This window comes from Erinaceus europaeus, chromosome 3, assembly GCF_950295315.1.
Source record: "Erinaceus europaeus chromosome 3, mEriEur2.1, whole genome shotgun sequence".
Lineage (NCBI taxonomy): Eukaryota > Metazoa > Chordata > Mammalia > Eulipotyphla > Erinaceidae > Erinaceus > Erinaceus europaeus.
Window position 1 is genome coordinate 69,899,109 of NC_080164.1, and position 12,853 is coordinate 69,911,961.

The 12,853-nt window shown below is 43.1% G+C and overlaps 1 protein-coding gene across 1 annotated transcript in view; it reads left to right on the forward strand.

Annotated features, from left to right (window-relative positions):
* The first annotated feature begins 10,734 nt into the window (after positions 1–10,734).
* Positions 10,735–12,853, forward strand: part of LONRF2 (LON peptidase N-terminal domain and ring finger 2) — a 33,343-nt gene continuing 31,224 nt past the window's right edge. The window contains exon 1 of the mRNA XM_016187577.2: positions 10,735–11,726. Within this exon, the coding sequence (XP_016043063.2) occupies positions 11,063–11,726 (664 nt within the window). The 5' untranslated portion in view covers positions 10,735–11,062. The remainder of the gene's footprint in view (positions 11,727–12,853) is intronic.

Below are 12,853 nucleotides of genomic sequence, written 5' to 3' on the forward strand. Positions count from 1 at the left end.
TATGCCAGTAGCTGTGGCTTGGGTGATGAGCAGGAATTGGTCTGGTGACCGACCATCTTTTGACGTTGAAGGGCCAAGTCTCTCCATTGTCCAGGTTCAAAATGGAAACCCCAATTTGGTGCCACAGCCTAGTTTTTTCTTTCCTAGGAAGAGGCACTACTAGTCATCACCTAAGTTCACGTGCCACAGAGAAAAGAGTTAAGCCTCTGTCTCATTGTCTTGAGCCTTTAAAATAGTGTATATAAGTCTGCCACTTATAATTTGTAAGGAAAATTGTGTCTCTTGTCGGAGATCCACTATTTCTCACCCAAGAATTAGAGGGTTTTTTTTTCCCCTATCCTGCTTTACAGGTAGAAGAGTAATTCAATTTATATTGTTAATTCTGTTAATATTATAAATGGAGAGTTAGGCAGAATTATCTATTGAAGGAATTTCAGTTAGTCCAGATGGTTTCATCTCTCTCTAATGCTATCATTAATTAATTACAGTTGTTAACATGACAAAAGTTAATATTGACTACTCACTTTAATGTCTGTACTTGACATAACTCCAGAATATTTTCAGTCATTCCAATAATTCTGTAAGGTAAATATTACTACTATACCCATTTTCCTATGGATGTAAGGTAGGAAGAAATTCAGCAAATTGTGCAAGATCATAGTCAGAAATGACGGAACAAGAGAATTTGTGTCTATTAGCACAAGATTTATGGCTGCCTTTATACTTCAACTATCTGCCTCCAAGCCCTTCCAGTCATTATGTCCTGGTATTATTTCCTATGGTCTGCATTAACAGGAAGGAGCCACTTGGCCCATCCCTTCCTTTATAGCCTCACAGCAGATCTGTCTTGCTACATCCAGAAATTTTCAAGTTTCAAGCTTTTCATGAAGGATGTTCAGCATGACAGTATTGTATGCTCCTCACTTTATGAGCTATTTTTTACTAAATGTTTTGTGAATACACATATCAAAGCACTAGCCTCCTGCTCTGCCCTAAATAGCATTTAGGAAATGTCTTTAATAAGTAATTTTCACAAGACATCATAATCTGAAACTCACTTGATGGGATTAGTATCCTTATAAGAAGATGCTTATAAAACTCTACTCCTCTCCTTCCCACTCCGTGCTCTCATATAGCTAGAAAGCCAAACTTGCTGGCATAGTGATCTTGATCTAAGCTCCAGAACTGTGAGAAATAAATTCCTATAGGTTAATCCACCTACTATATAATGGTTTATGACAGTCTGAGCTGCTATAAGGGATAGTAGTGTCCTTTATCCTGACAAGAATGCACAAACCTAATTGCTAAATCAGGGAACTTGCAGTTTAAAGGTTCAGTACACATCTCAAGGTGGTCAGTTACTGTAATAGCAAAGTTCACTAAGGATAGCATGACCTGTAAATATCAGGTGGTACATTTCTTGTGAGCACACCAGCAAAAATGTATTAAAAATGAAAATCTAAAGAAATTAACATCGGGTAGGGGTAGATGGTTATGCAAAGAGACTTTCATGCCTGAGGCTCCGAAGTCCCAGGTTCTATCCCCCACATCACCAGAGCTGATCAGTGCTCTGGTAAAAAAAAAAAAAAAAAGAAATGAACGTGAACACTAAGTCATGCCAACCTTACTCTTCAATTTTAGACCTTGTTAGTTTGTTTCATCATCCTACTTAAGACAAGAATAATCAAACAAAATGTTCTCCTTCTGTGTTTACTATGAATATTGCATGCTATATTACAATATTTGTTCAAAATACATTTTTATGAACTTCCAGAGGTGTGATCATGATAGAGCAGCCACCTCATGCCTCACCTAACAACCAGAAAACACAACAAGAACACGTGAAACCTCATCAGATCACAGCTGGGATTTCTGGAAGAAATCTAGACTAAAGGCAAGTGCAAACCTCTGGCTAGTGAGTAGAAAAGCTAAGAGGGGGGTGCTGGGCGGTAGCACAGCAGGTTAAGCACACATGGCGCAAAGCTCAAGGACCGGCTTAAGGATCCTGGTTTGAGCCCCCAGCTCCCCACCTGCAGGGGGGGTCACTTCACAAGCGGTGAAGCAGGTCTGCAGGTGTCTTTCTCTCCCTCTCTCTGTCACCCCATCCTTTCTCTATTTCTCTCTCTCCTATCCAACAGTGGCATCAATGACAACAACAATAATAATAACAATAAACAACAGGAGCAATAAAAGGGAAAAAAATAACCTCTAGGAGCAGTGGATTTGTGCTGCAGGCACCGAGCTCCAGCAATAACCCTGAAGGCAAAAAAAAAAAAAAAAAAAAAAAGCTAAGAGGGACAGACAACACGGGGCTTCAGATTCAGTGTTTGCCTCCTGCCAGTGCTATCTTGACAGCTGTGCAGGAGGGTTTAGGGACATGTAGAGACTGAAGCTCTTAATCCCTAACCTCAAGGGAACATTCTCTGGGGACCCAGGTGCTGAACTAGTCACAAGGATTCATTTTTGTGACAGAAAAGAAAGCTAGTCAACAACTGGCGGTGGCTGCAGGAGTTAAGTATTAACAAAACAAAACAAAACAAAAAACATGACCACAAATATGCAGGCCAAGAAAGTGACTGCTCTGCTGAGCATGAGCAGCAAAAGGGCTCTTATACTGCAGGTCCTCCAAAGACAGGATGCTGGGTGGAACATTTCTAGTAGACCCTATAACTACCAAGTGTTACTACACAGCAACACCAGGTTTTATATTTGGTCAGCACCCCCCCACCACCACCACAGTGAATGAGCATACCTTTTAGTCAGCATCCTCCCTGCCATTTCTTAGCTCTCTTTTCTTTGATGATAATTAGAAAATTCTAGTAAATTTCAATATATCAGTGTGACTTAGGGGCCAGGCAGTAGCACAGTGGGTTAAGCGTATATGGCACAAAGCACACGGACCACAGTAAGGATCCCGGTTTGAGTCCTGGGCTCCCCACCTGCAGGGGTGTCTCTTCATGAGCAGTGAAGCAAAAAAAAAAAAAACATATATATGTATATATATACATATATATATTATCAGTGTGACTTTGATTTGCATTACCACTATGATTAGTGACCAAGTCCTTTGCCTAACTTAACCTTGGGGTTTTGTTTGTTTATTTGACTATTTATTATGTGTTGTTTTATGCTTTGTATATTGACCACTTACCAGAAGTGTGATGTACAGTATTGTCCCCTTTCCACAGGGTGACACTTTGTAATATCTGTTGAGCCTCTTTATGCATTTATTTCTATTTTCTTTCTGGCTTCTTGATGATTACATTATTGTGCATTTTCAGGCATTCTTTTTTTCTATCAATGATAAGTCAATGATAAATTTATCATATATGATGCTAATATGCAAAATCAAATTGGTGAAATTGATAATATAAGTAATTTTACCATTATCAGTTTGAGTTTTGTGGATTATTTAAAAAAGTAAGATTCAAGAGAGAGGCAGACTGGGAGTATGGACTGACCAGTCAACGGCCATGTTCAGTGGGGAAGCAATTACAGAAGCCAGACCTTCCACCTTCTGCAACCCACAATGACCCTGGGTCCATGCTCCTAGAGGGATAGAGAATGGGAAAGCTATCAGGGGAGGGGGTGGGATATGGAGATTTGGTGGTGGGAATTGTGTGGAGTTGTACCCCTCCTACCCTATGGTTTTGTTAATTTATCCTTTCTTAAATAAATAATAAAAAAAACCCAAAAAGTAAGATTCATTATGGATTCAAAATATCAGTGGGGTACATACATATGGTGGGGTCAAATCATTGATCTACAGAAATTCAGTTTTATCTATGATCATATCACCCTGAACACACCTGATCTCAGCAATTCAGTTTTGATTCAGGTTTTGGGGAACATGCATTTCCTTAAAAGGCTCTGTACCTTCATACCTAGTGGATTCCATTTATGAAGTACAGGGATTTATTCAGACTTGCTTGCAAGCTATAGGACATGGAAGTCACAGTGGTTCTGATAATTCTGCTGTTAGCAGACACCAAGACATCCACTAAACTCCTGCTTTTTGCAGGGAAGATGGTTGTTTTCTCTCTCAATGAATAACCAAATAGGAAAATAGAGACTGTGTTAGGTGAATAAGATCCAACTTGACTCCCAATTTCATTATCTCCCCCTCCTCTACTTTAAGGTCAACATAGAGAGATTTCCATTTTCCACTGTTTTTGTTCTCCCTAAAGATTAAGAACAGAAACAGCTTCCATTCAGGCTACAATTCAAAAACTAAAAGGTGAAGTTGCCAACCTCTCATTGCTAAGAGTGACCAGGTGAATTTCACGTCAATGACATATGCTGTGTGGCATTAGGGAGACTGCTCAGACATGTAAATGGCTGAGCTGGCAGTCTGGCAGTACTATCTGCCCTCCTATTATCCTATCTACTGTCTGGGGTGTAGACATGGTGGCTGGTCCAGGCTGGAGGTAGATAGCCATCCTGGACCATAGACAACCCAGATGACAGAAGCCTTATGCAAAGATGCTACAGCATACATATCTGTGAGCTGTAATATTGGTAATATCTGATTAATTTTTACTACCTGTGTCTAGGTTTCTTTACATGAAACAACTTTCTACTTTTTTCTCGCTAAAACTTGGGGTATGTAGATTTTGTGGAATAATCTTAACTGTAACTGAAGAAAGAGTTTGCTTCTGGTACCACTGTGTGACCTTAGAGAAACGGGCTCCTTCTCAAGATACAGTCTTTTATGCAATGTGACAGCAGCATGGGTAGGGATGGTTTAAGTGATCCTGGTATTCATGTTTTTGCCATGCTGATGGCCTTGAAATTTTCAGTGGGAATGGGGTAGATGGGATAGATGGGTAGATTCTGGATGAAGAGCAGTGAGTTATTCTTCATGAACAGACTCATGGAATGTTGTCCACATATGAACATATCTGGCATGTCAGACACATGCAAGCAGATTCACATCTCCACAGCTATCTTAGGACCCCACATGACCTCTTTTTTGTCTTTCAGGTCTTGAGATCTGATATGTGGTGGTGGTTCCTACCTCCATTTGCTGGGCAAACACTGGAGGTGGCACTTGCAGTGTGATTTTGGTACCCCCTGTCCTGCCAGCTGGAGCCTAGACCCTTCTCAGCTAGCTAGCCTGTCATGTCCCCAGAGAACTGCCAGCTTCAACCTGAGGGACAAATGACTATGCATTCATTTCATCTTTTCTTACAGAAGAATAGTATTTTGCTGTGTATATATATACCACACCTCCCCTAATCACTCATCTATCCTTGGATATTTAGGTTGTCTCCAGATCTTGGCTGTTACAAGTAGCACTACTATGAACATAAACATGTAGATCTCTTCAGATACTTGCTTTTTTGGTGAGGTATATCTTTAGTTCTTTAGAGATTATGTTTTAAATTTTTTTATATTTATTTATTTATTCCCTTTTGTTGTCCTTGTTGTTTTATTGTTGTAGTTATTATTGATGTCATTGTTGTTGGATAGGACAGAGAGAAATGAAGAGAGGAGGGGAAGACAGAGAGGGGGAATGAAAGACCGCCTGTGAAGCGACTCCCCTGCAGGTGGGGAGCCAGGGGCTCAAACCGGGAAGAGATTATGTTTTAATAGCATCCTCAGTTTCCATTTACATGACTCCTAGATTTCTGGAACTTAATTTGATGTTCTATTTTCTGCACTTCAGGGGGAAAAAAAGTTCTTATTTTCTTATTGGTGGGAATGTGAATTAATGCATTCACAGTAGAATTTTCCACAAGAGTAGGAAATGCTTTTCAAATTCTTTTGTTACCAAAAAGTAATGAAAAATTTCTCTCTCTAAAATCTGGCTTCTCCAACTCCTGTTTTTCAGTCATGTGCCCAGTATTTCCCTACTCAATTTGGATTTGCTACTGACAGTTGTAGCACTGTTTTTCTGAGGAGTTTTTTTTTTTGTTTGTTTGTTTTTTAACCAGAGCAGCTGTGGCTTATGGTGGTGTGAGGGATTGAACCTGGGACTTGAGAGCCTCAGGCATGAAAGTCTCTTTGCATAACTATTATGCTATACCCCCACCCTAAGGGAGGTTTTCTTAAAAGTATAAGTCATTATATGATTCTCCCACCCATATCACACCCATACAGGAATTTGTAGAGACCTCTCCCATTTTGCCAGTTCTCTATATAAAGCTTTCCATACAAGTTGGAGTCCATTGTTAGACTTGGGACTTGAGAGCCTCAGGCATGAAAGTCTCTTTGCATAACTATTATGCTATACCCCCACCCTAAGGGAGGTTTTCTTAAAAGTATAAGTCATTATATGATTCTCCCACCCATATCACACCCATACAGGAATTTGTAGAGACCTCTCCCATTTTGCCAGTTCTCTATATAAAGCTTTCCATACAAGTTGGAGTCCATTGTTAGACTTCTTTCTCCTGTACATATTGCATACTAAACAAGGAATCTGTAAGTATCTATTGTTGGCATGGGATTTGATCTACTTATTTATGTGTTGAACTGTGTCTTCTTGTATCTTGCCACTTAGTTTTATTGAAGATGTGGCTTATGAGTTTTTCTTTTGCTGTCCTGTTTTTTATTATTCATTCTTGGGTGAGAATTTAAAGGAAAGCTAGAAAATTATGATGCCATCATGATTTTTGCCCCAGTTAGAAATATTCCCTTACATCCCCCCTCCCACTTCAAATCATGTTACTCCTAAACTTCATCTTGAGTTGAAGTTCTTGACACTCAGATTCAAACTTTAAATTCTAGCTTTAGCCCTTCAGGCATGCTGTTTAGTCTTCCTAGAGTCTGAACATGTTCTGTCCAAGTGGATAGTCTTGATTTGCTCCACATGCTAAAGAATTCACTTACCTGTGGATACCTTCTGTGACAGTGGTTATGCTGTTTGAATCCAGCTACCCTTCCAACTTCTCTCCAAGTCATATGAACAATTAACCATTAGAGATGATGTTGTTTGTACTCCCCCTTATCTTATAGACACAAAAACAAATAATTAAACTATTGAAAATATTCATAGTTCAGAGATTTTTTTTTTCTGCTACAAAAATATTTACTAACTTACTTGTTACCTGTGACCTCTGGCAGGTATCACTTCTGTGCTATTTTTTACTGAGCCTACGCAGAGCTGCAGAATTACCATGAATACAGTGTGCATGGCAGTCACTTCTAGAGACTTCTAATTCTAGTCATTTTTCTTTCTTTTTAAAAAAATTTTATTTATTCATGAGATGTCATAGGAGAGAGAGAGAGATGAAGAATCAGACATCAGTCTGTTACACAGCTGCCGAGAATTGAACTCAGGACCTCATGCTTGAGAATCCAAAGCCTTATCCACTGCACCACTTCCTGGACCACCTAGTCCTTTTTTCTAAAACACACCAATACTGCTCTTAGCCTTCACAACAAATAAACTGACCTTTTATATGACTTCAGTTGTGGTTATCCACTGTGTTCCTTACATCCTGTCCTCTTGTCTTAAATAGAAGGCAATTCCAAATGCATTTTAGTTTCTCTCCTCCTGTTTGTATTGTCTGTCCTTTATTTGCTGCCCTGTATTTGTTATTTTTTCCTTTGCATATCTTCCCTAACCATCTTTTGACAATGAAATGAAAGACTGAGGTGAGGAAAACTAATGTAAAACCATAAACGAGAATTCAGAATTGCTCACCAACATCTGTGAGCGGATCAGCATGTTTTTCCCTGAGGCCTTGCATAAAATCTTTTCACAGTATCTTCAGCATGACTTATACGGATTTGAGTGCTTTTGCCACCCACTTGTTTAGTCATGGTATTTATTAAATTGCAAGTCTGTATGCTTCAGTACATCTTATATTGACTATCCAGTGAGAAGAGGCTTTTAATGTTTTATTAAAGCCTCTTTCATTTGTTGCCTACTCTCACGGTCTCCCACTGCTTCTGTACATGTACTGCATGGCTGAATGTTCATTTGGTTCAGCCCGTAGGTTTATTAAATCTGCTCCCATTTTGTAGTCAAAATTTCTCTTCATTATTTTATTTTCCTCTTTTTTTTTTTTTTTTGCTTCTTGCCAAGGTCTCATGCATATCTGATTTCACTATTTGTGGAAAATCTCAGTGGACATTTTTTCCCCCTTTCAACTTCAGATAAAGACAGGGAGAAAGAGAAGGAGAGACACCACCATTCACAGAACTTCCACTGGTGCTGTACATAGTGTTCCTATATGGTACTGAGTGCTCAAGCCTGGGTCTTGCCATGGTCAAGTGTGTGCTCTAGTGGGTGAGCTGCCTACCATCTAATCATGTGTAACCTCTTTTCTTCTATCTTATCCTCTCTCCATTCTGACTCACTTTAGGCTAAAAGTAATAAATGTACATTCCTTATCTATATACTTGATTTTTTCTGGTAGTTGTTATATATCAGCATATCCTGATATGATTTAATATGGTCATGCTAGCTGTAAGATAGAATTGAAAAGAGACGATCTCACCCTGGCCCTGGCTAGTCTAGGAGAAGGCTAGGTCTACATATTAAGCAGATTTACAGAAAACATGTAAATACATAGAGAAAACTAAGAAAGCTTCAAGTTTTTCAAAATAATCTAGGAGAAGCAATTTTCACTTTTGTCTTGGATCATTCTAGCATGCACAAGAGCTGGGATGGATCCCTAGTCTTGGGCCCAAGTAATAGAACTCCACTCAAAGACCTGATAATAGCTCCTTCTAAAGGCTTAATGAGTCCAAAGGTGAGTGGGGGCTCACCTACAGCCTGGTGAAGGGAATGGAGCCCTTTATTCGTAGGTGCAGCCAACACCAAGCCCTATGAAAACCAACATCATCTTGGGTTGAGGAATGAAGGAGTTAACAATAAGATGTACATTGACTCAGGTGCAGGATAGGGTAGATGCTCCCAGTCATGCCCACAATACTCCTTTGAGATACATATTTATGAGCCTTAATTTATTGGGAATGGCTAGTAACAAGTTTTGAGATAGTTAAATTTTTAAGGCAGAATCAGGATTCAAATTCAGGTCTTCTAATTCCTTAACCTCTTTTCTTAATTCCCTTTGTGATCACATCTTCTTGCCCATCCTCTGTGATAGTAAGGGGGTAAATAAGTAAACAGGATATAAATGCCATTTTTCTATTTTAGTTTTCACCACAGCATAGCTCAGCTAGTGGTACCAGGGACTGAGCCTGGGATCTAAAAGTCTCATTCATGAAAGCCTTTTGTGTAACTGTTTTGTGATCTCCCTTGTCCTAAGTGTTACTTATTTTAACTTGCTGTGTCTTCATTTTGGTTGGAAATTTATCCCCCTTTGGTATAAACTCTTGGTTATTTTAGTCTTGTTTATGTACAACCGAATGTATGTTTCTGTCCTGAAATTAGAAATTAGCAGGAAACCAGGTATGGTTCCTATTTAATATATCTTTAGATTTCACTTAGGTTAGTTATGTGGGTTGTCCCATGAACTATTATTGACTGCCCATCAGGGAGACAGAAGCTCAGGCTTCAAAAGCAAGTCAATACTGCCTCCTCCATCCAAGTGATAATTGTATTCTCTTTGACTCCTTTAATCTGGCTGTTGTTCATATAGTCTCCTTTTTATGCCTGACAAGATGCTGTCTCTGGATGCTCAGAGATGTCTCTAACAGCTCTCCACTGTTCTATGAAGAATCTGGCTTGTTTTGGAACTGTGCTTCATTTTGACATCAAACATGGGTCTGGTTAAAACTCATATTGCAATTCAACAGTTCTGAGGTAGGACTCTAGTTATCTCCTTTCTAATCTGCTCCTAGTGATGTTACTGCTGCTGGTTGGCAGACAGCCCTTTGAGAAGGTCTGAGAGTGGAGCCATGTTCTCCTGCCTGTTTACAGAACAGGCTACTCCCAATGATCAGGTGACCACATATAGATAGACACATGTTGAAAACAAGACCAAGGCAGCCGTTGGTTATCCATGAACAAATTAAAGATGGCAGCAGGAATCCAGATCTGAGGAGCCTATCTCCCCAGCAGGTTCCCTTAATTTGATTGAAAATTAGGGAGCAGTTAATTAGAATAGATTCCCTACTGTTACAGTCCAGAAGAAGAAAGGCCCAGGTTTGTCACTCTCTGCGGAAGATGAACAAAGAGCAATTGCCAGCTATGTCCTCTAGCCAAGAAGGACAGAATTTACCAGGACCTGCTGAACCTCTACAATAGTGAACCCACAACATGTGTCCCCCAAAGCACTCATCAAAGTGATCCTTGCAGGTGGACTTGTGAGGGTCCCCATCATGACAAAACAGGAGTTTCTACAATTTGACCCTAGGGTGCTCACCCACAGTTCTGACCAGACTCGACAGAGGGATCAGGTTAGCAGATGCTGCTGTAGGTGGTGAGTAATTTGACTGGCTTCTCTTAATTGGGAACATCTCTTTTTTGGTCTAAAATTAGAGCTTTGAAATGTCTGCCTAAAAATCGGCATTCTGTCAAGAGAAGGTTTTTGGTGAGATCAGTCAGTGCCTGCTTCGACCTTTCTGGTCATTTAAGACGATTTCCTAAATCAATGCCAGGGATGCGTGACGTGCTGGGTTACTTTTCCTCGGTTCCCTTTATAACCACAGTCACAAGCCACAGGGATGCAGGGAAAGGTTGGGTGCTGGAGCCTTCTGGATATCCTTCTGGCCGCTGACACCTGTTTCCAGGCCTGTTGGGGAGCGCGCGAGCGCGCGTGCACTGCGCGTGGCCGCCCCGGGGCGAGCAGGGAGGGTCTGCGGGGACGCGCCTCTGGAAGCCCGGTCTCTGCGCCCCACGGGCGGCGAGGGCTCCGCGCGCAACCGGGGCGAGGCGGGTGCGGCGCGTGGGCAGGTGCTGGGGCCGCGCTTGCTGGACCTGCGCCGCCTGCGTGCGGGTGCGGTCGTGGCCTTCCCGCCCTGCCGCCGGGAACACTGCCCGCGCCCGCGCCCTCCCCCTTCCCTCGCCGCCGCGGCTCCGTGCGCGCCGCCCCCAAACGCGCGTGGCTCCGGGCGAGCGAGGGCGGCGGCACCCGCCTCCAGGCCTCGCAGCGGCGCGGCTCCTTCGCTCTTCCAGCGCCCGTGGCGTCGCAGCCCCGCGATCATGAGCCCCGAGCCAGTCCCGCCGCCGCCGCCGCCTCAATGCCCGGGCGGCGAGTGCGGGGAGCCTCTGGCCCAGCGCTTGGAGACGGGGGACGAGGCCTTCCGCGCGGGCGACTACGAGGCGGCGGCCGAGCTCTTCCGCTCCGTGCTGGCCGGCCTGGCGCAGCCTGAGCGGGGATTGTGCCTGCGGCTGGGGGACGCACTGGCCCGCGCCGGCCGGCTCCCCGAGGCCCTGGGCGCGTTCCGCGGCGCCGCTCGCCTGGGGCCCCTGCGGCCCGAGGAGCTGGCGGAGCTGGCGGCCGGCCTGGCGCGCGCGCTGGGCCAAAGCGAGGGGCGCCTGGCGGCCGGGAAGCCTAGCCGCGCCCCCGAAGCTCCGGGCGAGGCCCGTGTGGCGCCCCGCGACCTGCTGGGCTGCCCGCGCTGCCGGCGGCTGCTGCACAAGCCGGTGACACTGCCTTGCGGGCTCACGGTGTGCAAACGCTGCGTGGAGCCGGGCCCCACCCGGCCCCAGTTGCGGCGCGTCAACGTGGTGCTGAGCGGCCTGCTGGAGAAGTGCTTCCCGGCCGAGTGCAGGGCGCGCAGGCTGGGCGGCCAGGCGCGGAGTCTGCAGCGCCAGCAGCAGCCCGAGGCCGCGCTGCTCAGGTGCGACCAGGCCCTGGACGAGGGTAAGTGGCTGTGGGGACGGTCCCAGCACACCTGTCGAGCGGCACGGTGAGGCTTGGGGAGCTTTGTTCAGGCGTGTGTCTGTGCATGTATGTGTGCGTATGTGTGCTGGAGGGGGGATGCTTTCTAACGGTTTTAAGATGAAGACGCGACATGGCTGGTATGGAGGCCAGGTGCCCCCCACTGCTGTCTGTTCCAGGGCCCCGTATGTAGCCTTCCTGCGCAGCTCTAAAAGGCCACTGCTGTTTTTCAGTCCCTCCCATCTCTTTAGGAGTGGGAGGATGATACACTATTCTACTGTCATGTAGGGCATTGCGAACATGTAACACTTTAAGATAGCAGAAAAGAGTGCTCTGTAATGCTTTAAGGTTTTTTTTTTTTTTTTGTAGCTGTAGAATCCAGGAAGCACCCTACCCCCATACACACAAACACACCCCTACACCATACCAATCTCCTTTTGCTGCACTATCAAATATGATTATGGTAATTAGCTTGTTAGATAGTTGTGCTAATTAGTAACATTTTTTTATTATTATTTAACTAAAGCCTGTGACCACCACCAAGGCCTCTCTTTTCTTTTTTGGGGGGTTCCCTCCTCAACCCCCACCTGATAATTTGTAATTTAAAGGAAGATCTGACTGAATGAGAATGCTCTGTTGTGGGTGGAGAAATGTTATGTGTGGAGGGTGACTTGTTTTCTGAACTGAATGGCTTTGAAAAGGGGACATAAATTATTTAAATCACTGATTAAGAACACTTGATCTTCTGTGAATAAAAATTCATCTTATATGCTCTAGTCGTCTTGTATTCCATTCTGAATTTAAGATTAAGGTTTTTTTTTTTTTTGAAGGCACACCTATATCTAAACTGGAGTATTCTTTAATAGAACAGTTAAATTGCCTTATGTAACAGATACTCTGTACCACGATTGCACTTAGGATATCCATATTTTAAATGGCTTTGTATTTTTGAGTTTCCAACTCATGTTTACATATCTGTGGTGCAGAAATGTTTATAATATATGTAGTTTAATTTTTCTTGTAGCCATTTTTTAAAACTGATAAAATTTAAACAATATTAACCCTGTATATCTTAAATAATATTATTTCAACATACCTTCAGTGAAAAA